This window comes from Rattus norvegicus, chromosome 8 (genome assembly GCF_021556685.1).
Source record: "Rattus norvegicus strain SHRSP/BbbUtx chromosome 8, alternate assembly SHRSP_T2T, whole genome shotgun sequence".
Lineage (NCBI taxonomy): Eukaryota > Metazoa > Chordata > Mammalia > Rodentia > Muridae > Rattus > Rattus norvegicus.
Window position 1 is genome coordinate 23,998,417 of NC_141541.1, and position 27,994 is coordinate 24,026,410.

The window sequence follows — 27,994 nt, forward strand, 5'->3', positions numbered from 1 at the left end:
ATAAAATCAAAGGTAGATGTGATGGGGCATCCTGAGGGGATTTGGAAGAGTGTGTGAAGAATAGATATGATCAAAATAAAGTGTATGCATGTGTTAGTATTTTCAATTCTTAAAAAATTAAAATTTAAAACCTTCAATATTTTTGACATATAATTTAATCAGATTGAATTCCAGTGACTATTCAAAAGCACATAAAAAGTTTGTTTTATAGTAATGATAAAGAAAATTTATTCATCTTTATCAAACTTCAAATAATTGATGACCATATGACAGCCATGAATTGTGGAAGACTTCTATAATCCTACCACTGATGGGGCTGAAGGTAGTATATGGGACCTTTTGCCTGTCCCGAGTTCTCTGTACAGATGCTCCCTGATGTGTAATAAGTATTTACATGATAAACTGATTATATGATTGAAATATTATACATAATAATGCCTTTAATATACTTTCCTTATGGATCATTCTGGCTTTGTTACCTAATGCACCTTAGAATAATAATTGATCACCCTGTGGTTGTATGCTACTGTATATAATTTCAAAACATTTGGAATCATACTTTTAATATAAAAACAAAACAAAATAAAACTTACCCCATTACTGTATTTGTTTAGTGTACATGAACTTCTATATGCAATCTATAACAGTGATTGCAGTAGTAAATGGGTAATGTTGTGACTTTTAAAGTATGCGAGAAAAGACCAGAAATTCAATGTCATCCCTTAGCTACATAAGTTCTTTCAGGATGGTTAGACATACATGAGACTCTATCAAAATCTAGGCTAGAATTTTGATTACATGCATTTGACTTTGGGCCATTTTCCCTGGGAAATCTATGCTTCCCCTTTTCAGAGTTTTAGTCTCTTTTATAAATAAACTTAAAAACATATGCGAAGAAATCTCACTATTTAGAATGTGAGAGAATGCCAACATATATATATATATATACATATATATACATATACATATACATATATATATACATATATATATGTGTGTGTGTGTGTGTGTGTGTGTGTGTGTGTGTGTGTGTGTGTGTGTGCAAAGCCCATTGTGTCCAGAAAATTGTGGTTAACCTATTGGCATAAGATAATAAGAAGTGTTGTAAGACCTCAAAGTGGCCTTACCTTAGTAGTGCAACCCACAGAACACAAATTGAGAGACCGCTGCAACGGCAAGAGGTTTAATTATCCAGGTACATGGGGTTGCTCATCCACACAAGGAGAGGCAACCCAGAACCCAAAAAACACACAACTTTTATACATTACAGAGGGCAGACTTCAGCGTCAGGGTTAGCTGGCCTATTGTCATTGGTGGTTAGGTACACAGGAAAAAGGATCTTCTAAGGTATTTGCTGGCCTGCTCAGGGGGCTGTTTTTAGCTCAGGTTGTTACTTTCCTTATCCCACACCTGGCCTTGGAGAATCACTGGGAAAGGGCTAAGTAGGCACGTCCCTTAGATGGAGGGAGGAACTGGGTGGTCAGGCAGGGTCAGGATGACATCTTGTGGTTGTTCTTTGGATTTACCACAGGGAAGGTTAGGGAAAACAGTTGTTATTGTTTTGTCTTAATTAGCTTAGTCAGAATTGCCACAATATCTTGTTCACCAAAACTTTGTCATAACATTAGGCAATCTGATGTCAGATGTGTCTCTCAGAAATGTCACAAGTTTGTCACAGGCATCCTGACCACCAGATGTATTTCTCAAAACCTTGTTTCTACAGCTTTGTTTTTCACATCTATGAAACTATGAAACTTTATTTCTTCATCCTCCCCTTTTTCTTTTGTCATTGTTTTAATCTTAAAATCATAACTGGATCTCATCACTAGTGATGGGCCTCTATTGTTGCCTTAACAATATGTTCTCTAATAAGCAATAAACCAGAGTTGTGAACCAAGGGGAAGAATTGAACCAGGTTTCAAACCAACTTATGACACGTGTTCTTTCTCTTTTTCTTGTTCTATATCCTCTCTAATCTTAGCTAAATTGTATTTAACTCTTCCTGACTGATCTATAAAAACAACATTCTTCTTTTAATGTAGCACACAGGCCTCCTTCTTTAAGGAATAACAGGTCTAATCCTCTCCTATTTTGAAGGACCACTTCTGAGAGGGAGGTCAGGGATTATTTGATGTCAGTTAAAGTCTTTTCTGTTCTTTCGATATCTAAGTCAATGGCAGCCCTCAATTCTCCATAAGCCATGTGTTGCAGGGCAATATCAGATGTCCCTGTAGTTGTCCCTGCAGCCCCCAAACCCAGTCCCAAGCTAATTGCCAGAGTAATCGCCAACTCTCTTTTGTGCCTTACTAAGTCCCTAGCATCAGGATCCCAATAGTTCAGTATATCTTCATAAGGATGGTATAACAATCTAGGCACTATCTGAACTAACACACAAAAGTCATGATTGTCTTTTAGAACTTCTAAATTTATACAGGTCATGATCTCAGAGGCAAAGACCCAAGAAGTGTTAGGAGTATTAGCATAAGCAATGCCTTCATATTAAGGGGACATTACATCATTTACAATAGAAATCAAACTTAACCCCACACTTGCTATTGAGGGACCTATCTCGATGGAACCCAGGGAAAACATGAAATTCTTGTTTCCAAAGCACACTCCTCAAGTGAGCACTACAGCAACCCCATCAGAGCAAACCCCCAGTCACATCTTTGATGTATCCACTTATCTGACATGCAAGTCCAGGGAGCTTTATCAATATCTGAGTGTCCCTCTAGGTCCCAGCCCCCAGCCCCAACAGATAGTACATGGCTGGTGAGGGCTGACATTTGACAGCTGTCAGGGTGGTCAACAGCAACACGTACAGTCCTTTCCAGTGAGGTTCAAGTGTCTGGGCCCGGTATTGTCAAATGTAGATGGAGTCTCCCGCCTGGAACTGGTGATTAGGATCCCCAGGGCATAGGCTGTTGCCAACTGTAACCAGACTTCTTTTTGTGTCACCTGTAGACCTTTTATTCTGTCATACAAATCATTATTACTTTGACATATCATCTAATACAATCAGAGGAGCTGGGGCCCCATAGCACATAAGACTGAATCTGGAAGGAGTTTTCCTTGCTCTGAAGAGAACAAGAGGAAGGAGTGCCACCCCATCTGCACTAGTTTCCATGGTCACTTTGGTCAGGGTCTCTTTTAGAGTTGTATTCATTCTCTCTATCTGTCCTGAGCTTTGAGGTCTGTATATGCAATGTAATTTCCAATCAACCTCTAAATACCTGACCACACCCTGGCTTACCTGGGCAACAAATGCTGAGCCATTGTCTGACCTGATTACCTTCGGCATCCCAAACCGGGGTAAGATTTCCAGTATCTTCTTGATGACTACCAAGGCCATCTCTTGCTTAGTGGTGAAAACTTCTACCCATCCTGAAAAGTTATCTACAAACACTAGGAGATACTTGTAATCATATTTTCCTGGTTTTATCTCAGTGAAGTCCACTTTCCAATAGGCCCTGGGCCGATCCTTACAGAACTTCCTGCCAGAGTCAACTTTATTCCTGCAAACATTTATCTTTTGGCATGGTACACATTGGTGCACTATCTGCTCCACAAGATACATGCGGCCTGGGACATAATATTTAGTTTTTGAAAATATCTGGATGAGTTTGCTTACCCCTAAGTAAGTCCATTGATGCATTTGTTTTATCATGGCCTCTGCCTGTTTTTGTGGCAGGATCTTCTTTCCCATTGAGGTGTGCCAAAGTCTCTTCCTCGGCTTGGCTGGGTCATTGAGGGCCCTTAAGAGCAAGAATCTCTTCATTGTTTTTAATGTCTTTGACCTCAGATGTGAGCAGGCCCTTCTGCTGGTGGGCTGTAGCAAAGGCATACCTGCTCTCCTTATGGATGTTAACTCTCTTTCTTTCCCAGTTCAAGAGCTTTGGTGAGAACAACAAGCTTCTAATAAAATAGGCTAAATTATAATCTGTGGGTCCAGGTAGAGAGCTTGACAGATTGATATATTTTGGGCTCAACTTCAAATATTTTGATAAGTTGCTTATTGGTATTGGAATTGATAAAATGTGTTTATTTGTTTTGTGAATTGTTCTGTTAAAGGCCATATGGTTCATTGAAGCCGGCTAGTGAGGGTTTGTGGTTATTTTTGATATTTTCCACAACAGGAAGCTCAGGTTCTCTTACCGTGGGCTCCACAGGAATTTTCGGTTAATTTTCCTTATATGACAGATTAGAAAGTCCTATCAGGCTCATTGTTTAACACTATTTTTTAGCTTACTTCCTTTTTTAAAGTTAGTCAACCTTCATAATGGGTGTGACTTTGAGTTTTATGGTTATATTATTACTCTGGGAGAGGGTGCAAGATACAAGTTGTTCTGGCTACAGACTAAGGAACACAGTATTCTGAGAGAAAGGGTTTGCTTTAGTGTTTTAAAAAAGGTGTGATTAGGCTCTGGAAACCACACAGAGTCATACTGCTCAGATTTGAGAGAGGGAGACTGCCTGAAAAACTAGATTCAAGAGAATCAAACAAAAAGATAGCTCAATTCTAACCTTTTGTCTTGAGAATTATATTTTGCAGAATGTACCTACTTAGATTCCTAGTCTTAAGAAGTTTCAGCTGGGTACAGTCAAGACACAGATCCAGCTACAACATTTGCTTCATTCTTCCTAACCCCTACCCCCAAGGATATCTCAATGACCATGCATAGCTTGAAGAAATTATAGAAGAGTCATTGCCCCAATTCGCTGGAGTTTGGGGGGGCTGAAAGTGGTTATTCTAAGGTTTTTATGAGGAATTTAGAAATGGTTGCAATTTAAAAAGGAAGAATTAGCTAGATTGAGTTGTACAGTCACAATCTCATTTGGTAACTAAGCTAAAATCACATCTTTGCTTTGATACAGAATTTATTTGTTAACAAAGTTTAGAAGTACAAGGTTTAGAGCCAATCCTTCTATTGATGTCATTACAAACTTATTGGCTTTATTCGACAGTAGATTGACTATCTAGCATCCAAACCTCTGCAAATTCATTATAAGAGACTTGATTTGGTTGACAGAGTCCTGACCAAGCCCTATGATAATCTGCCTCTTTTAGGAGCTGCATGAAACAGATTTATGCTCACTTGTATTGGCGTGGGTACCTGCAAGGGGTGTGAAACGAAGTACTGCAAGGGGAGGACCCTATTGTCCACCTCTGAGTCCCCTGAGAAGTAAACTTTATAACATAGAGATTGGTGTTAATCTCTCCCTTGGTTTGATTTCACAGATACCACTTCTGTTGAGATCACCAAGACAGAAATTCCTCTCCTCTCACAAAAGACACTGATGCTGCACAAAGGGCTGAGAGGTTCAGGTCAATGCTTCCCCCACTCTGGTTTATGCCCATTTATCCTCACAATGGATCCATTCCTGGCTACAAACTGGTCTCATAAAAAGAGTTAAAAAGGGATGAGATGCCAGAAGCCAAGACAGACACACCATCTGTCTCAGGAATTTTTCTCAGGAATGCTCTGCTCATTATATGACCTCTATCTCAAGGAAAACTAAGCCAGTTACAGCCTCCTGCTCTAGGACACCTAGCCAGTTGTCTGTTCTTATCACTTTTACAGCCTATGTCTCCAGCTATCTGTTCTTATCAGTTTATACCTGTAATTTATGGTTTAGGGCTATAAGAAGGGTAGAGGCAGTGATAGATCAGTCCTGGGTGGCCTTCTTGCCTTCTTATCTTTATAAGCCACTGTCTTTAAATAAAATTTGAGAGCTGGATCAGAACGCAGACTTGTTCTCCCTTGCTCCTCCTGTCCCCCATTCTTTTGCCGCCTCCCAGGACTCCTCCAAACCCACGCAGGCCAGGGCACAAGAAGGCACATGAATTCATAAATAAAGTAAGTAAACAAGCAAGCAAATAAATAAATAAATGAATAAATAAATGGTCAAGGACCATCTTATACTGAAGACTTAAGACACTAATGGCAGAACATTGATACACCTTTGCTCACTGCAATGGTGAATGAATTATTGATCACCTTACAGTAAGACACCAAAGAAACAATGAATTAGTCTCACTCAATAACTGAGGCTCTACCCAACAGTTCTCACTATGGCAACCTATCCTCAATGTTTCCACCTAGTGACTGGGCTATCCTTCCATTTCCCTATCTTCTCATTCCTATAGAAGTTTGTAATTATGTTCTGTTACCTCTTGGCTTGTTCTTGGTCTTTTTTCTCAGCTCTCTTGGTTCCCTTTCTATGTCCCTCTTTCTGTTGCTTCCTCACTCATTATTCTGCCTCTCTTTCTCTCTTTTCATGATCTGGTTCAGCTTGGACTTTCCAGATATCTGTGACTGAACATACCCTCAAATCCCTTCCAAGGTATCCATCCTCAAAGGTGGTTAGCTCCTGAATTATACTGAAGTCAGAAATGGAAGGTCTGTGAAAATAGGTCCCCTAGTCATGGAATTCAGGTACCCAGCTCAGTCTTTCATACTTGGGAGGCTTTGAGATATTAGATGTCCTACATTATGTTTTCAAGTTTAAATTAAATTACTGTGCTTAGGAGATCAACCTTGAACTTATGAATTCTTCAATCCTAAAATCCCTTTCAGGTCGCAGATCCACGTGGAGTATTGAAACAGATATAAGACTATAGATCTATTGATTAAGAAATGGGAGAGCACACAGAAAATATATTGCATATTTCTAGGGTCTTTCTTTTTTTGTTTTACAAATATTTATTGATTTACTAAAAGGGAACATTGGAGCATACAGAGTTGAACATAGGAATAGATGAGCATTATATGAATAGCAGATGTTGCAGGTCTACATTTCATGCTAAATCAAATTGATATTTCTCGGTAAATAACATATAAAAAGACCAATCTGTTACTGTGAAAAACAATATGGTAGATTAGCAGAAATCTACTCTCCAAAGGCCTGTGGGAATATTAGCCTGTCTAATGCATATAGGTGTATCTCAACAACCTAGGAAAGACAGCATATATATATATATATATATATATATATATATATATATATATATATATATATATACCTTATACTGTGGTTAATTTTATTTTTTTTCATTAACTTGAGTATTTCTAATTTACATCTCGAATGTTATTCCCTTTCCCGGTTTCTGGGCAAAAATCCCCCTAATCCCTCCGCCTCTCCTGCTTTATGGGAGTTCCTCCCCATCCTCCCCCCCATTGCCACCATCTCCCCAACAATCACATTCACTGGGGGTTCAGTCTTAGCAGGACCAAGGGCTTCCCCTTCCACTGGTGATCTTACTAGGATATTCATTGCTACCTATGCGGACAGAGTCCAGGGTCAGTCCATGTATAGTATGTAGGTAGTGGCTTAGTCCCTGGAAGCTCTGGTTGCTTGGCATTGTTGTTCATAAGGGGTCACGGGCCCCTTCAAGTTCTTCCAGTAATTTCTCTAATTCCTTCAACAGGGGTCCTATTCTCAGTTCAGTGGTTTGCTGCTGGCATTCACCTCTGTATTTGCTGTATTCTGGCTGTGACTCTCAGGAGAAATCTACATCTGGCTCCTGTCTGCCTCCACTTCTTTGCTTCATCCATCTTGTCTAATTGGGTGGCTGTATAAGTATGGGCCACATGTGGTGCAGGCTCTGAATGGGTGTTCCTCCTGTCTCTGTTTTAATCTTTGCCTCTCTGTTCCCTGAAAAGGGTATTCTTTTTCCCATTTTAAAGAAGGAGTGAAGCATTCACATTTTGATCATCCATCTTGAGTTTCATGTGTTCTATGCATCTAGGATAATTCAAGCATTTGGGCTAATAGCCACTTATCAATGAGTGCATACATGTGTGTTTTTCTGTGATTGGGTTAGCTCACTCAGGATGATATTTTCCAGTTCCAACCATTTGTCTATGAATTTCATAAAGGCATTGTTTTTGGTAGCTGAGTAATATTCCATTGTGTAGATGTACCACATTTTCTGTATCCATTCCTCTGTTGAAGGGAATCTGGGTTCTTTCCAGCTTCTGGCTATTATAAATAAGGCTGCTATGAACATAGTGGAGCACATGTCTCGTTTATATGTTGGGGCATCTTGTGGGTATATGCCCAAGAGAGGTATAACTGGATCCTCAGGTACTTCAATGTATAATTTTCTGAGGAACCTACATACTGATTTCCAGAATGTTTTTACCAGTCAGCAATGCCACCAACAATGGAGGAGTGTTCCTTTTATTCCACATCCTCGCCAGCGTTTGTTGTCACCTGAGTTTTTCATCTTAGCCATTCTCACTGGTGTGAGGTGAAATCTCAGGGTTGTTTTGATTTGCATTTCCCTTATGACTAAAGATGTTGAACATTTCTTTAGGTGTTTTTCAGCCATTCGGCATTCCTCAGCTGTGAATTCTTTGTTTAGTTCTGAACCCCATTTTTTAATAGGGTTATTTGTCTCCCTGCGGTCTAACTTCTTGAGTTCTTAGTATATTTTGGATATAAGTCCTCTATCTGTTGTAGGATTGGTAAAGATCTTTTCCCAATCTGTTAGTTGCCATTTTATCCTAACCACAGTATACTTTGCCTTACAGAAGCTTTGCAGTTTTATGAGATCCCATTTGTTGATTCTTGATCTTAGAGCATAAGCCATTGGTGTTTTGTTCAGGAAATTTTTTCCAGTGCCCATGTGTTCCAGATGCTTCCCTAGTTTTTCTTCTATTAGTTTGAGTGTGTCTGGTTTGATGTGGAGGTCCTTGATCCACTTGGACTTAAGCTTTGTACAGGGTGATAAGGATGGATCGATCTGCTTTCTTCTACATGTTGCCCTCCAGTTGAACCAGCACCATTTGCTGAAAATGCTATCTTTTTTCCATTGGATGGTTTTGGCAGCTTTGTCAAAAATCAAGTGCCCATAGGTGTGTGGGTTCATTTCTTGGTCTTCAATTCTGTTCCATTGGTCTATCTCTCTGTCTCTGTGCCAATACCATGCAGTTTTTATCACTATTGCTCTGTAATATTGCTTGAGTTCAGGGATAGTGATTCCCCCTGAAGTCCTTTTATTGTTGAGAATAGTTTTAGCTATCCTGGTTTTTTTGTTATTCCAGATGAATTTGCACATTGTTCTGTCTAACTCTCTGAAGAATTGGATTGTTATTTAGATGGGGATTGCATTGAATCTGTAAATCGCTTTTGGTAAAATGGCAATTTTTAGTATATTAATCCTGCCAATCCATGAGCATGGGAGATCTTTCCATCTTCTGAGGTCTTCTTCAATTTCTTTCTTCAAAGTCTTGAAGTTCTTATTGTACAGATCTTATACTTGCTTGGTTAAAGTCACACCAAGTTACTTTATATTATTTGGGTCTATTATGAAGGGTGTCGTTTCCCTAATTTCTTTCTCGGCTTGTTTCTCTTTTGTGTAGAGGAAGGCTACTGATTTATTTGAGTTTTTTTATACCCAGCCACTTTGCTGAAGTTGTTTATCAGCTTTAGTAGATCTCTGGTGGAACTTTTGGGAACACTTAATTATACTATCATATCATCTGCAAATAGTGATATTTTGACTTCTTCTTTTCCAATCTGTATCACCTTGTCCTCTTTTTGTTGTCTGATTGCTCTGGCTAGAATTTCAAGAACTATATTGAATAAGTAGGGAGAGAGTGGGCAGCCTTGTCTAGTCCCTGATTTTAGTGGGATTGCTTCAAGTTTCTCTCCATTTAGTTTAATGTTAGCAACTGGTTTACTGTATATGGCTTTTACTATGTTTAGTTATGGGCCTTGAATTCCCATTATTTCCGCGACTTTTATCATGAAGGGGTGTTGAATTTTCTCAAATGCTTTCTCAGCATCTAATGAAATGATCATGTGATTTTGTTCTTTCAGTTTGTTTATATAATGGATCACGTTGATGGTTTTCCATATATTAAACCATCCCTGCATGCTTGGGATGAAGCCTACTTGATCATGGTGGATGACTGTTTTGATGTGCTCTGGATCAGTTTGCCAGAATTTTATTGACTATTTTTGCATCGATATTCATAAGGGAAATTGGTCTGAAGTTCTCTTTCTTTGTTGGGTCTTTGTGTGGTTTAGATATAAGAGTAATTGTGGCTTCATAGAAGGAATTGTGTAGTGCTCCATCTGTTTCAATTTTGTGGAATAGTTTGGATAGTATTGGTATGAGGTCTTCTATGAAGGTCTCATAGAATTCTGCATTAAACCTGTCTGGACCCGGGCTCTCTTTGGTTTGGAGACCTTTAATGACAGCTTCTATTTCCTTGGGAGTTATGGGGTTGTTTAGCTAGTTTATCTGTTCCTGATTTAACTTCGGTACCTGGTATCCGTCTAGGAAATTGTCCATTTCCTCCAGATTTTCATGTTTTGTTCAATATAGGCTTTTATACTAAGATCTGATGATTTTTTGAATTTCCTCTGAATCTGTAGTTATGTCTCCCTTTTCATTTCTGATTTTGTTAATTTGGACACACTCTCTGTGTCCTCTCGTTAGTCTGGCTAAGGGTTTATCTATCTTGTTGATTTTCTCAAAGAACCAACTTTTGGTTCTGTTGATTCTTTCTATGGTCTTTTTGTTTCTACTTGGTTGATTTCAGCTCTGAGTTTGATTATTTCCTGCCTTCTACTCCCCCTGGGTGTATTTGCTTCTTTTTGTTCTAGAGCTTTTAGGTGTGCTGTCAAGCTGCTGACATATGCTCTCCCCCGTTTCTTTCTGCAGGCACTCAGAGCTATGAGTTTTCCTCTTAGCACAGCTTTCATTGTGTCCCATAAGTTTGGGTATGTTGTACCTTCATTTTCATTAAATACTAAGAAGGCTTTAATTTCTTTCTTTATTTCTTCCTTGACCAGGTTATCGTTGAATAGAGCATTGTTCAACTTCCACGTATATGTCGGCATTTTTTCCTTATTGTCATTGAAGACGAGCTTTAGGCTGTGGTGGTCTGATAGCACGCATGGGATTATTTCTAACTTTCTGTACCTGTTGAGGCCCGTTTTTTGACCAATTATATGGTCAATTTTGGAGAAAGTAACATGAGGAGCTGAGAAGAATGTATATCCTTTTGCTTTAGGATAGAATGTTCTATAAATATCTGTTACGTCCATCTGGCTCATGACTTCTCTTAGTCTGTCTACATCTCTGTTTAATTTCTGTTTCCATGATCTGTCCATTGATGAGAGTGGGGTGTTGAAATCTCCTACTATTATTGTGTGAGGTGAAATATGTGTTTGAGTTTTAATAAGGTTTCTTTTCCGGATGTAGGTGCCCTTGTATTTGGGGCATAGATACTTAGGATTGAGAGTTCATCTTGATGGACTTTTCCTTTGATATATAGGAAGTGCCCTGCCTTATCTTTTTTGATGAATTTTAGTTGAAAGTTGATTTTTATTTAGAATGGCTACTCCAGCGTGCTTCTTCCGACCATTAGCTTGGAAAGTTGATTTCCACCCGTTCACTCTGAGGTAGTGTCTGTCTTTGTCTCTGAGGTGTGTTTCCTGTAGGCAGCAGAATGCAGGGTCCTGGTTGCATATCCAGTTTGTTAATCTATGTCTTTTTATTGGGGAGTTGAGGCCATTGATGTTGAGAGATATTAAGGAATACTGATTATTGCTTCCTGTTATATTCATATTTGGATGTGATGTTATGTTTGTGTGCTTTTCTTCTCTTTGTTTTGTTGCCAAGACGATTAGTTTCTTGCTTTTTCTAGGCTAAAGCTTGCCTCCTTATGTTGGGCTTTACCATTTATTATCCTTTGTAGTGCTGGATTTGTAGAAATATATTGTGTAAATTTGGTTTTGTCATGGAATATCTTTGTTTCTCCATCTATGTTAATTGAGAGTTTTGCAGGATACAGTAACCTGGGCTGGCATTTGTGTTCTCTTAGCGTCTGTATAACATCTGTCCAGGATCTTCTGGCTTTCATAATCTCTGGTGAAATGTCTGGTGTGATTCTGATAGGTCTGCCTTATATGTTACTTGACCTTTTTCCCTTACTGCTTTTAATATTCTTTATTTGTTTTGTGCATTTGGTGTTTTGACTATTATGTGACGGGAGGTGTTTCTTTTCTGGTCCAATCTATTTGGAGTTCTGTATGCTTCTTGTATGCCTATCGGTATCTCTTTTTTTTAGGCTAGGGAAGTTTTCTTCTATGATTTTGTTGAAGATATTTACTGGTCGTTTGAGCTGGGAGTCTTCACTCTCTTCTATACCTATTATCCTTAGGTTTGATCTTCTCATTGAGTCCTGGATTTCCTGTATGTTTTGGACCAGTAGCTTTTTCTGCTTTACATTATCTTTGACAGTTGACTCGATGATTTCTATGGAATCTTCTGCTCCTGAGATTCTCTCTTCTGACTCTTGTATTCTGTTGGTGAAGCTCGTATTTACCGCTCCTTGTCTCTTCCTTTGGTTTTCAATATCCAGGGTTGTTTCCATGTGTTCTTTCTTGATTGCTTCTATTTCCATTTTTAATTCCTTCAATTGTTTAATTGTGTTTTCCTGGAATTCTTTCAGGGATTTTTGTGATTCCTCTCTATAGGCTTCTACTTATTTATTTCTGTATTCCTGGAATGCTTTCTGGTGTTTTTGTGATTCCTCTCTGTAGGCTTCTACTTGTTTATTTATGTTTTCCTGTGTTTCTCTAAGGGAGTTCTTCATTTCTTTCTTGAAGTCCTCCAGCATCATGATCAAATATGATTTTGACACTAGATCTTGCTTTTCTGGTGTGTTTGGATATTCCGTGTTTGCTTTAGTGGGAGAATTGGGCTCAGATGATGCCATGTAGTCTTGGTTTCTGTTGCTTGGGTTCCTGCACTTGCCTCTCACCATCAGATTATCTCTAGTGTTACTTTGTTCTGCTATTTCTGACAGTGGCTAGACTGTGCTATAAGCCTGTATGTAAGGAATGCTGTAGACCTGTTTTCCTGTTTTCTTTCAGTCAGTTATGTGGACAGAGTGTTCTGCTTTCAGGCATGTAGTTTTTCCTATCTACAGGTCTTCAGCTGTTCTTGTGGGCCTGTGTCTTGAGTTTACCAGGCAGGTCGCTTGGAGCAGGAAGGTTTGTCTTACCTGTGGTCCCGAGGCTCAAGTTTGCTCGTGGAGTGTTGCTTATGAGCTCTCTGTGTGGGCAGCAACCAGGAAGGTCTGCCCCGCCCTTTCCGGGAGCTTCCGTACACCATGGTTCCAGATGGCATTTGGTGTTTTTCTCTGGAGTCAGAGATGTGGGGAGAATGAAGTCTCTTTTGGTTTCCCAAGCGTGTCTGCCTCTCTGAAGTTTTAGCTCTCCCTCCTATGGGATTTGGGTGCAGAGAACTGTTTATCCGGTCAGTCCCTTCAGGTTCTGGTGGTGTCTCAGAAGCAACGGATTTGCTACTCCTGTGCCCTTATCCAAGGGAACCCAGAGGCCATATACAGTTTCCTCTTGGGCCAGAGATGTGGGCAGGAGTGGGCATTGTTTTTGGTCTCTTCCACTCTGCAGTCTCAGGAGTGCCCACCTGTCTTGGCAGTGAGCTCTCTCTCCCATGGGGTTTGGGGGCAGTGAGCTGGAGGAAGGGAGCGTGAGATTGGGACGCCTGCTAAAAACCGGAAGTGTCCAGTCCTAGAGGAATTTTGCCTCTGTGTGTCCGAGGCCACCAGTCAGGTCGCTTGCAGCAGAAAAGTTGGTCTTACCTGTGGTCCCGAGGCTCAAGTTTGCTCGTGGGGTGTTGCTTTCGAGCTGTCTGTTGGGGCAGCAACCAGGAAGATCTGTGCTGCCCTTTCCGGGAGCTTCAGTACACCAGGGTTTCAGATGGCGTCTGGTGTTTTCCTCTGGAGTCAGAGATGTGGGCAGAATGTAGTCTCTTCTGGTTTCCCAGGCATGTCTGCCTCTCTGAAGATTTAGCTCTCCCTCTCACGGGATTTTTGTGCAGAGAACTGTTTATCTGGTTGGTCCCTTCAGGTTCCGGTGGTGTCTCAGACGCAGCGGATTTGCTGCTCCTGTGCCCTTATCCAAGGGAACCCAGAGGCCATATAGTTTCCTCTTGGGCCAGGGATGTGGGCAGGGGTGGGCAGTGTTGGTGGTTTCTTCCACTCTGCAGTCTCAGGAGTGCCCACCTGTCTCGGTGGTGAGCTCTCTCTCCCACGGGGCTTGGGAGCAGTGAGCTGGAGGCAGGGAGGGTGAGATTGGGACTCCTGCTAAAAACCTTCTAGGATCCTTCTAATTAACCAGTATTAATAATTTTGAAGTCATTACCTAGGGTCTGTCATCATGCTGACCTGCCAGATTATGCTTTAAGAAAAGAATTATGTCAGTTTTATGGAAGGCCAAGGCTTAATGATGGTATTTACCATGCTTTTCACACTTGAGTTGTTCTTTAGAGGAATGTTCTCTGATCAAGAATTGCCTTAGTGGCTAGCTGTACATCAAAGTTATATCCATTCATCAGGGCCTAAAGCTTGGTATAACAATTGTTGTGGGAATGAAGTCTAAAACTTCTAGATCAAATTTGCACTTTTCAGGTCTTGAATAATGTGGGATGCATCCATAAGATATATTGTTAGATGAAATGTGGAACCCCAAAATGACAGTGTTGGTGACAATGTACTTAACAGAGGACATGGAGAAGGTAAATAGAAGTCCTGTTGTTGTACAAAACAAAACCTATATTTAGCATGTCTCCAAAATCTCATGAGGTCAGCTTCTATATACTAGAAAAAAAAAACAATAGATATCAACAGTTGGGTTTCTTTTTGCAACTGAACAGCTTATATTATCTCAGGCTCCCATCATAGTGTCTGTCAAATAATGTGCATTTGATTGTTGGTCATTGTGTTTCTATCATTTCCCTGAAAGATACCCAGGGCAGGTTGATTCTCAATAACCCTTTCTTTCTATGCTTGGATGGATCAGTGCTATCATTGTTTCTTTGCTTACAAAAGTAAAATAATAATACCTGATATTTGTATCATTGGCTGTTGCTCAAAGTAAACAGCTTTTCCTTATTACTTGAGTGTGTGAAATAATTTCTTGCAAAAATGCATATTTTTAGAATGGGTCCACTTTACTTTCTGATGTATGTTTGACATACTCTTGGAAGAAAAATGAATAGTTTCATTTTTTCTGTCAAAATACATCTTGAATAGTGTGGGTGTCCCTTTAACACTATACAAAAAGTTAAAGATCACCAGAATTAACAAAATGAGTTTATTTGTTATGTTAAAAAGCTGAAAAAGTGAAAACTGTTCAAACCAGACACTTACAAATGTCACAGAAGAAACTGTTAAACTTTATGTTTCTAGAGGATAATGTAGAATATGGTATAATTATCAGAATATTTGCCCATACAACATTATAGGACAGTGTTAAAAACACAGAACAAGTCACCCACATGCCAAACTTTTTCTGTCTTAACTTTTAGAATCCTGACTCAATTTAGCAGTCATATAGTATTTGCTACTAGTCCTCAGAACAAATGACTGTGTTTAAGTATGACATGTTCCTAGTATATAAACATTCAAAAATGTTTCAATATTAACCTTTTTTCATAAATGTATGTATGTATATGATTAGAGAATGTCACATTTATTGACATTAATTAAGAAAATATGTTGGTGGAAGAGAAATTAGCATGCAGCATTATAGAATCTCAGAAGATTCAAAACCTAGAATTGTTCCTATTCTTGTATAAGTAATTTAGTTGAGAATATGATGGATGATAAGATAGATTATATAATTCCTTAAGAAACAGATAGTTAACACTGAAAAATGATATAGCCAGGGTTCCTACTGTATATCTGAGATACTATAAAGTCCTTAGCTGTTCAAAGATATTCCAGTGGTTCATGCCTACTTTTTTCATGAACTAGTATATTCCAACATCTGATTTTAACTTAATAGCTTGCTTCCAGTAAAGATTAGGATGACATTTCCAATAATGATGGAATGAAGTACTATGAATTCTCTTGGCCAAACATCTACTGGTCATTAGGCAAGATTACATTAATAGAATCAGTTAACACACTGTCGCCCGTTTAAAGAAAAACTTTCTTTCTCACAAAACCAGGAGAATTGTTTGACCATTAAGAAAATGAACCCTTTTAATACCATTCAAGTTAGTTTGAAATTATTTTAGGCAATGATTGTGATAGATAGAGTCATTTCGATTTTTGAATTCTGACATCTCCAATGCTTCACGAAATATTTATATAGGATATCAGACCTCCATGAGTAGGTTATGTTCATATATATACATATACATATATATACATATACATGTATATATATAATTTCTGCTTATATCAAATGAATTTCGGTGTATGAAAGGATTTGAGAAGAACAGAGAAAAGTTAGAAATGAAGTAATTATATTATAATCCAAAAATAAAAGAAAAAAGAACTCACAGCATACAAAATAGACATAAATAATTTGAATTTAAACATAAAATGTAGAATCACATAAAAAAATAAACATACATCTTCAGAACATAAAATCTGAAACTCTAATACATGACTATCAAGTGTATAAATCTAAAATTTTTCTAGAGAAATCAACTGAAGAAATAGAAGTTTTATTAGATACTTTACATGGAAAACTTATATCTCTGCCGGTTACATTTAATAATATTGCACATATCAAATCTCACACTGCGCTACTTAATTGAAAGTATTTGTTTTAGTTTTGTAATATCTCTACAACTTAAAGGTTAGTAGAATACAAATAAGTTTCTTCCTCAGATAGGAAGTGTTACATATTTTCAGTGTATTCACTTTTGTCCTTTATCTTGTACATTATTATTAATAAATCCTTAGAGATTTTAATAGATTGAAGTATAATTATTGGCTCTGTAAATTGAGTCTCAAAATCTCATAAATGCACACATTGTGTTACTGCACAAAATTTAATAGTTCAACCCAGAAAAACTTTTATGTGCGTTTAATTCTCCTTTCAAACTCATCATGTGTGCTTGGTAAGTGTCATCGTTGCCTGTCTTTCTCCCAGTTCTGAACATAGTACTTGGGCCATCACCACACATATAGTAAGAGTTCAAAATTGTGTATGTGACCACTATTCATTCTTGAGTAGAAATAATATACATACTGGTAAGTGGTATTGTATACATGATAGAACAGAGAGTCAGTCAGCAGTATTTTCATTGTTTTTAATAGAAAGATAAAGCTATGCATTGTGAGGTGAGCAGAGTGGGAAATGAATCAATAAACAAAGTTTCATCTCAAAGTACTATGAACTTTATTTCATTAGTTAAACTTATTAAGTTGGTTTACTAATCAATAGGATAGTTTTCTTATACTGTTTAGCTATTTTCCCTTGTATATTCTAAGCTCTGTATGAATGTTTTCAAACAGAACATGAAATTGATGTCTCTTTAAAGTGTCTGCAATTGAGTAAATATATCATGAGCCTGGTGAAAAATTAAATATAATAATAATCATAGAAACTGAACATTAAGAACCAGTGAATGGGGTATTTTATAACATATGAGATTATAGTATTTAGCAAGCTGAAATAGGAAGATTTTGAGTTTCATTTCAGGCTAATTTTCTGGAATTTGAAGACAAATTTGGATTACAAAGCTAGAAGCTGTAGAAAAGACAGAAATGAATGAACAGAGAAACATTTACTCAAGGCTTCCAATTCAAATATCAAACTATGAATATTATTTGAGCTTACACACACACACACACACACACACACACACATATATGCTTCATTCCCAAAAAAACAATATATGCATTATGTTTATTTGAAATTAGAGGGATATTTTATGTAACTATTTTTTTCTTAAATTTTGAGATTTTAATGTAATTACAACATTTTCCTTGTTTTTCTTCCCTTTAAATACTTAAAAAAAGCCTTCCTAAAATTAAGGCTGCTTTTATTCAGTAATTGTTATTGCATGTGTATATGTCTACCTCATCCCTATTTGTTTCTAAATATTACCTGTTCAGTCGGTATAATGTCACTTGTATGTACAGTTTCAGGATTGAGTATTTTTGTAACTTTTCCATTTTTTGTCATACAAAAGTGTTGAACACTGTTGGTCAGATTCCATGCCCTATACATTTAAGAGTCATCAGTTCCTGCTATGTCACTGATATAAAACAGGGTAGCAGTGTAGGTGCCATTGTTCTATCAGCTACAAGAAGAATGGCTGCAACATGGGATTGAGGAATGGTCAGAGAGTTAAAACAGAATAACTCATACCAAGTTTTTAACTTAGCCACATATCTTCATTTTATCTATACTATTTATTGCATCATTTATTCTTGATACCCTCCCCACATACACAAACCACAAAACAAGGGAAATACAAAATCACAGTTTTGGGTTCCATAATGAGGAAATAAAAAACGGTTAGAAGGATCTAAACAGAAGATTCAGTAGGTGAGACGTTTGCTACACACAATGAAAACCCTAGTTTAATTACCAACATTCATTCCCAATATAAGTGTATGTTGGGGAGTGTCTGTAAACTTAGAATTAGGCACACCTTGTGGTTTGAGTAGCCAGCCAGTTTTACCCAAACCAGATGAAGAATCTGTGAAAGACTCTATCTTAAAATACAAAATGGAGATTAAGTAAGTTTACCCCTCAGCTACACAACATTTTCAGATACACACACACAAACACACACACACACACACACACACACACACACACACTAATATCACCAATCTAAAGAGTTAGAATATGTTTGGACATTTCTAACTATATTTCAAACATCCTGCTTAAAGCTATGAACTTGAGGAAACCGAATAACTTCTTTGTATAGACTTTAAATTTTAATTATTAAACATATTAAATCAAATATTTTGATTGTTTATTAGGTAGCAGCTTTCCTGTAGACAAATTGATTGAATAAAGTATAATTTAAATCTTATATGTTGTATGTTAGCAGTATGACATCAGGTAAATCATTATTATCAGTACAATTCAGTTTTGTTATCTAAGTTGACTCCAGATATTATAACTCTAAGTAAATTTGAAAATCATGGCATGCAGCTTGTGACCTGGACATATGACAGATGAAATTAAGAATTAAGTACAGTTACATATTAAGAATAGAAAGTGCATTGCACTCATCAAAATACTGCTATTTGAATCTTCTCTCCCCCCTTCCCACCCATTGCTCATGGTTCTCAATTCAATGATGAGCACCCTTTTTATTTTATTGTTATTTGAATGAATTCTAAGCAAGCTTTTGGTGACTGAATTGCACAACAAGCAAAGGCCACTTTGTTTCTCTCCTTACAGGAGTATATTTTTCTTGTATGTATCCCTTTGCTCTGGTTGCTTGAGAAAAGTTCTCACTGTATCACTGAGACTGGACTTGAGGTCATGATTGTCTTAGATCAGTTTCTATGTGGTAAAATTACATTCCTTTATAATCATACCAAAACAGATACATTGGTAGTAATGATAGTTATTTTAATGAAACAAAGCAATATCAAAACCCTATGGTTGTATAACAGCTTAACACTAAAGAAGAATGATATGTGTTCAAAGGAATCTAGACTAGAACTTTGCGAATATTTAAGATTTTGGGAGTTGCCAACAGATGGAACACAAATGGGAAAAAAGGATTCCACTAGAGCTGGGTGTTCATGGTTGTAATGTTTCTTTCATTAAAATATTATCAAAGAGGAATATCTGGAGTTATTCTCATCATTAGAATACTCCATACACTCTGAGTCAGAATGCAAAATGACGACGACATAAACATTTCTACAAAAAAGATAAAAAGAGATCACTTATTTCATATAAATTTCATTGCATTAATGTAATCTGTACTTCAAACTATCCTCATCTCAGTTAATTGAATATTTTTTTTTTGGTGCCGTGTTCTGATTTTGTTCAGTAGATTTAATCAGGATACCTATTGTATAAATAATTAAATTACTCATATTTTCTGCTCATTCTCACTTAAATTTTTATCAAATTAAATACTTTGAAAGATTGCAACAATTACTTCATATTTATTCTACAATGTGTTTCACTGTGACACTAAATCATGTATTATTATTTTAGAAAGAATAAACTCTTGACATTTTAAAATTAAGATAACTGATTTTAGAGGAACTACTATTATGTTTTCAGAAATGGCTGAATTGAAAAGATCTTGAGATGCCATAAAAAGTCCAAACTAAATTTCAAGATAAAGCTTTGTCTCCAATGTGGTTATATGCTCTTCAATTATACATGAGTGGGTTGCATGTGATGAAAAAAGAAAAGAGAAAAAGAAAACGAATGTATCATGAAATCTTTGTATATTCATATTGTCTAAGATGGTTTTACTTTTTAATCTAATTACACCAAATATCAAGAAAAGAACAAAAGCTTTACTCAGATGTAGTTCTTTCTTGTAACATTTCTGATTATGGTTTATCAAGTTTGGCGTTTGTTGTCACTACATAGCTAATATACCAGTTTAGCAGTGCAAGGTTTTGCAACAAGAAGTTATTTATAGCACAAAAAAGAAAAGAAAGAAAAGAAAAGACAGAGAGACAGACAGACAGAAGGAAGGAAGGAAGGAAGGAAGAAAGGAAGGAAGGAAGGAAGGAAGAAAGGAAGGAAGGAAGGAAGGAAGGAAGGGAAAAGTAGGTGAATATAAGCAACGTATAGAGTAATAATTTAAAAGTAATATTTAAAAAAGGAAAAGGAGAAATATATTGTATCGAATCATGGTACCACATGCCCTTCTCTATTAGTAGAACTTGGTTTACTGAGATAAGATTGTAAGTTGGATGGCAATGTGAAATAATAAAAACAAAATACCATGTTTTCCCTTGAAAATGAAAAAAAATGAAGAAGCTATGTGAAATATGTAGAATGAAAATTTCCCTTTCACAAACCCCAGTTGACCAAATTATTATCTAGGTTTTGTTTTTAATTTTAAAATATTTTGAGAGTAGGTTTTACTTTTGTGTAGAGCCAATTGTTTTTAAGTACCCAAGTTGGACAGAATAGAGTGTAGGAACCCACACTGTTTAAGCTATGAGCCACATGATGTGGGTGGTGGGAACAAAACTTGGTTTGCCTGGAAGAGAAGAACATGGTTTTATCTGCTGAATCAATTCTCCATACACGTTTTTAGTATGTGCACTCAAAATATAAATCCAAGGAAGACAACTTGGGTGTAATTTTTGAAGATAAAATTTACATAAGTTCCTCATAGTGTTCCTTCATTAGAATGGATTTTCTTATTAATAGAGTAACCACTTGAACATAATTTTTTCTCTGTTGTGTTTTTTCCTAGGGATTGAGTATGAAAATAATTGGACTTAATAGGCTATGTGAAAAGAGTTGTGAAAGTGTGAGGAGAACTTGTATTGAAGAATTTACTGAGAATAGTGAGGGTAAAGAGGTAATTACAGATTTATATACTTATTTGTATTCAGGTAAGAACTTGTCAAATATAAGGAAAAACTTAAATCACTAAAAGAATTTTAACTTGAAATTAAGGCAGAATTTGTACCAATTTCTGAAATTATATTTAATGCACTCTTGCCACGTGTGTGTGTGTGTGTGTGTGTGTGTGTGTGTGTGTGTGTGTGTGTGTGTACATATACATATAACAGAATTTGTATAGATATTTGCTCATGGTTTCATTTTTCATTAGTCTTTTGGGTTCACAGGTATGCTGCTTGATGGTGTCACAACTAACATTTTGCACTAATATGGAAATCCCTTATTTCTTCTAGGATGTTCCAAAACTTCTAAAATTTTCCTGTTCTGACAACTCTAAAAATAACATAGGATTATTTTAAGCATCATTCTTGGTTCTATTCTAGAACAGGAATTTATATAGGTCACAGTTTTGTAGTCCATAATTTCAAACCTTGCAACATTGGCTTGGATGTTATTCTCTTAATAAATGGCAGAAATTGAAGAGGAAATCATCATATATTGTACTATCAGATAAATTCAGAGTGTCTTAACTTTCTTACTCTCTACCAAGTGCCTATCTTATTATTGGAGATTTTTCTCTTTTTTATATCCTCTCTAATTCCCTCCCTTACTCTACCCTCCCATCGTCTTCACTTTCCTTTTCTATCCTCTAATTATTTGCTTCCTTCCTATATTTCTTTTCTCCTTTTCTTCCTTTCTTCTTTACCTCTTCTCCTACTAATCTGTTCTCCATTGTCTGTTCAGACTGAGTATAGGTGCTTACCTTTACTAAACAAGGCCTGTACCACTGATCATCTTTCAAATCATGGTTTCAATATCTTTAATGCAGCAAGTGTCTACCAAATAGAAGGCAAAGGTCATAGACTATGAACATTTTTCTGAATAAATAAATTATGTGTAAACAATTCTATTTACATATGAATGATTTCTTATGAATTGTTGGATCACAAACATATAGGCATGCACCCAGTTACCTATATACTGCTTAATTCACTACAACCTGTTTTATTTCTTTTCAAAAGATTTGCAAGCTGTATGGAGACATACAATTTGACAAGAAAATTGGAATTTCTTCTGCTTGGATTGTCAGAGGACCCTGAACTGCAGTTCATCTTATTTGTATTGTTCCTGCTCATATACCTGCTCACTATACTTGGCAATGTGCTCATCATTTTGGCCATCAGCTCTGATTCCCATCTCCATAGTCCTATGTATTTTTTCCTCTACAACCTTTCATTGTCTGATCTGGGCTTTAGCAGCAGCACAGTTCCCAAAATGCTGATAAATATGCAGACTCACAACAAATCCATAACTTACGCAGGGTGCTTAACTCAGGTGTCGTTCTTCATTCTTTTTGGGGATATGGACAGCCTATTACTGGCTGCAATGGCCTACGACCGATGGGTGGCAATTTGTCACCCTCTGCACTACCAAGTCATTCTCAACCCTCGTCTGTGTACATATTTGCTCATAGTTTCATTTTTCATTAGTCTTTTGAGTTCACAGGTACACTGCTTGATGGTGTCACAACTAACATTTTGTACTAATATGGAAATCCCTCATTTCTTCTGTGATGTTCCAGAACTTCTAAAACTTTCCTGTTCTGACCCCTCTATTGATAACATAGTTAGGATTGTTTTAAGCATCATTCTTGGTTTCCTCCCTGTGTCAGGAATACTTTATTCCTACTATAAAATAACTTCTTCCATTTTTAAAGTTCCATCACTGTTAGGGAAATATAAAGTATTCTCTACCTGTGGATCTCACCTGTCAGTTGTTTGCTTATTTTATGGAACAGGTATAGGGGTGTACCTTAGTTCAACAGTTTCTAGTTCTTCCAGGGAGAATGTGGTGGCTTCGGTAATGTATACCATGGTGGTTCCCATGATGAACCCCTTCATCTACAGCCTGAGAAACAAGGACATCAAAAAAGCCCTTCAGAAAATTGTCAGAAAAATATTGTAGCACAATTCTTATTATGATCCCTTAATATATAGTTTTTAAACTATATGTTTCATAACTTATTGTGGTGACATGTAAAATGAAGCAATTATAAAAATTTCTGATCATAAAAATAATCAAAAATTAATGCATATCTGTAGTAAATCAAAGTGTAAACTTCAGTGTATGCCTAAGTTTTAGTTACACTATGGCTTGATTATTGAAAACATAAAATTGCAAATTAGTATGCTGTAATATAATGAAATACCAAATAGTGTATCCAGAATCGCTATAGATTTAATTTTTCAAATTACAATGCTTTTAGTATAGGTACAAATGAAAACATAATGACTTAATTACAGAAGTAATTATTTTCAAAAAATTCTTACATAATTTATCAGCATGCAAGTATGAAATTAATACATGTTGAAACTTTTTGAAGAATGTTTAATTTTAAAATTTGATATTTGTGTTCCTGACTTGAGTTTCATAGAGGAGCTATTTGTAGTATAAATCTTCATGGGAAGAGAGACTCATTGCATTTTCATTATGGCATCATTGATAGCATTTCCAAGCACTAGGGTTTCCCCTATACTCAAGCACAGATGGACAACAGTAATTGGATTAAGTGGGCTATGTGAAAAGAGATGTGAAATTGTGTGCAGAACTTGTAATGAAGAATTTACTGAGAATGGTGAGGGTAAAGAGGTCATAACGGATTTATATACTTATATGTATACAGATATGAACTTGTCAAATATAAGGAAAGATTTAAATCACTAAAAGAATTTTAACCTGGTATTAAGGCAAAATTTGTATCAATTCCTGAAATTTTCTTTAATATACTCTTGCCACTTTCTACTATGTATTTATATAACTCCTCTTCATATGCAATGATGTGTATTGCCACAAAATATTAAATGATTCTGAAAAATGACAAATTTATAAATTTACAAGTCTTAAAGGATTTGAAGCAGTTTGAAACCCCATAAGAACAACAAAACCAATGAATCAGAGCTCCCAGGGACTACCCTAATTATACACACGGACAGACCCATGGCTCCAGCTGCGTATGTAGCAGAGGATGATCTTGTTGGGCACCGATGGGAGGACAAACCCATGGTCCTGCCAAGGCTTGACACCCCCCCCCACTTTGTGTTAGGGAGTGTCAGGGTAGGGAACTGGGAATGGGAGTGTTGGGGAGGGATAACACCCTTATAGAAGAATGGGAGGGATGGAATAGAGGGATTATTGCAGGGAAAGTGGGAAAGAATAATATTTGATTTGAAATTCAAATAAAAAAATCCAATAAAAAATAAATTGAGCAGTAAATCAGAAGCTTCTTTGAAGCACTTTTAAATAACACAGTATAACACTGAAGTATGTTTACAAAACTCTGCTAAAGTGTTTCAGTGATTGACTATCCCTCAGAAAATCATGACCTTTCTTTAGTTCACAATTACTTTGCATGAGACAGGATGTTCATTTATTTCTGACTGTCAAAAATATTAGATTATATAAACTCTTTTAAAAATATAACTGTAAGGAACTTTGAACACATATCTCCCTAGACTTTACCATCACTTTCCATTTCCCCCATAATTTTTCCAGTAGTTATTTTGATCTTCCAAATAGTAATATTTTTCTGTATAGATTAAATAAATAGTTTATAGTTTCATTATATATATATATATATATATATATATATATATATATATATATTGCATTTGCTTTGTCCACTCTTCTATTCGAGACGTACATCAGTTTCATAGCTTAGATATTCTGAAAAGTGCAGCAAAAAGACTTATAAAAATAGCTTCATGATATATCAGGTTGGAATTCTCTGGCCAAATGCTCAGGAATAATATCATTAGGATACATTTAGTTTCAGTTGTTTAAGAGTTCTTTATACTAATTGCCACACTGGCAGAATACATTTTCACTAGAACCATATAATTCAATTAAAAATATATTTAAGGAAACACACACCAACAGATTGGGTCAACAGAAAAAGAAAGAATCAAGTGAATCAAGTTTTGGTAAAAGGTAGAACGTTTGGAACACTCATTCAATGTCAAATCCAAACAAACAAACAAACAAACAAACAGAAAAAAAACAAAAGCAAAAACCCGAAAAGCAAACAAACAAAAAAACTTAACCATACATGCTGGAATTCTTAAATAGTATAAAAAATCAATTCTTTGAATAATAGTTATAGAAGAAGAATATCATATTAAATTCAGGCACAAAAGGTATCTTCAACAAAACCATAGGAAAAAAATTGCCAATTTAAGCAAATAGCTATCAAGAGCCAAGAGGCAAGCAGAATTTCAAATACAAATGAGTAGGAAAAATTACTCCAATATACCTAATAATCAAAACATGAACCATGTAGAGCAAAGAGATTTTATTAAATACTGTGAGGAAAAAACACACAGTAGCATCAAAGTTAGTTCATGAGAATAATACCTGAGATAGTACAGGTAATCTAGAGTAATCCCACAATCACTATCAATGTAACTGAAAAGGAACTAAGAGCATTTTTCCTAAAATCAGGAACAAGACTAGTATGACAACTCTCTCCATGCATATTTAATATAGTACCTGATATCTAATTAGAAAAATCCAACAAATGAGTTAGATCAAGGGGTACAAATAGGAAAGGAAGAAGTCAAAATAGCTATATTTGAATGTGATATGACTTGATTCATAAAAGATCATTAAGACTCTACCAGAAAGTTACTGTACCTTATAAATAGCTAAGTTGTAAAATACAAAATTAAAATATAAGCCATTAACCTTTTTATATACAAAAATACACCTAAAACATTGAAAAATAACACTACCTATAGTAGCCTTACAAATATGAGTAAATCTAACCAAGGAAGTGAAAATATCTTAAAATGAAATGTTAGAAACACTGAAAATGAAATTACAGCAGATAACAGAAGACAGTCTATTCTCATGAATTAGAAGTATTTTGTGACAATGACCATCTTAATAAAAGCAATTTATATATTCAATTCAATCTTCATCAAAATTCCAATACAGGATTTACAGTCATTTAAAGCAATTTTAACCAGTATGGTAAAATGAAAGAGAGATGATAATCAAAACCATCCTGAACAAGAGCTGCAAAACCAAAAGTTTCTGGAGGTATCATCACTCCATATGTCAGGTTAAACTACAAGGCTGAAGTCATAAAACAGAATGGTATTCACGAGGAAAAACTGGTGCTTGAATGGAATAAAATTGAGGATCCACATATGCATTTATATATAACTGCTTGATTTTAAAGTGACAGAATTTTAAAATTTAGTTTGAAGAAAAGACAGAATATTCAACAACTGATACTAGTAAATGTGGTTAGCTAAACATAGAAAAATGAAACTTGATCTCCCTCTCCTGAAGCTAGGAGATACAAAAAGTTGATAGTGGTGAGATAAAATTTAATTTCTAACTCTCTGAACTCCATGGTGGACTCTATCTTGCTTGAGCTTGTATACATCTCTTGAATGCTGCCACAATCATTGTGAGTTCATATGCATAACTGCCACTTTCTGTCTGGAAAAATTGTTTTTATAAAATAATCCTCTACCCTTATATCTTTAAGCTCACTCTTCTTTGAAGTTCCTTGACACGTAGGAGATGGATATAACATATACATCAGAATTGGGGCTGATCACTCCATATTCTCTTAGAGAACTACATGTTGAACATGCGTGTTATATAAGCTAATTTTCATCTATTTAAAGAATAAGCTTCTCAGAGGAAAGATGAGAGATGCATTTGTCTGTTAATGTAGGAAGAATTCAGTAATTATAATTATAATATATTATTCTCATTTATCAGGTCTATTCAGGTTCTCCCTTAATTCATATGACCTATACTCAGTTCCTTGGTATCATTAAGAATACCAAAAATTGATGTAATCTCACAGAGTAGGAGTTAGGTCATATAATAATGTGGCTGGCTACTCACATGTGCATGCTATTGGACCAATGAGTGACTTTGTCAAGCAACTTGTGTTGTAGCTTGCCGAGTTCACAGCTGGATGGGGCTGATGACATTATATGCCCCTAGTGGTGTAAATATAAGATCCCAGAACTATAAAATCTAGCACATAGGGATGAGTGAGCTAACCTAGACTGATACCACAATAGGATATCACATGGAAGTTCAGGGGTCTAGTCATAAGTTTCTATTTCCCAGAACTGAACAAACCAGTTCTAAGAAAAACCACAGCCCACCAGCAGCCAGTCAGGAGTTGCCTTGCTATCTGGCCTGAGGCAAGAATAGATAGCCAGCAATGCTTCTGGAAAGTCCCTAGAACTCTAACCAAATTAAGGCACACTTATGCCCCTATAGATATAGCCAACCAGTCAGGATAAAGGCTGCCTACTCCTCCCTGCAATTCCCCCTAATTGTTTTAAATTGAACCTGTGAGCTCACTTCCAAGTTGCCATTCAATGAATGATCAATCCCTGCTTCTTTGTAATTTCTACAGAATAAAATGCTCCCTGCTTTTATATACTATTTGTATTTGAGGTTTTCTCTTCACTGATTCTTTGACCCTTATATTTGGGCTTCATCTGTGCTCAATGAAGCCACACACCCTCAAGTAGTTGTGTGTTTAGGGTAGATTTTGCTCACTACTGATAGGGAAGCTTGGAGCACTCCATGTGCTGTC

The 27,994-nt window shown here is 36.3% G+C and overlaps 1 protein-coding gene and 1 pseudogene across 1 annotated transcript; both read left to right on the forward strand.

The window, feature by feature from the left end:
• Olr1161-ps (olfactory receptor pseudogene 1161) lies at positions 21,489-21,722 on the forward strand (annotated as a pseudogene).
• On the forward strand, positions 22,399-23,328 carry Or7e171d (olfactory receptor family 7 subfamily E member 171D). The gene is given in 1 exon segment (NM_001000870.1): positions 22,399-23,328. A coding segment is annotated over 1 exon segment (930 nt).
• The last annotated feature ends 4,666 nt before the right edge of the window (positions 23,329-27,994 follow it).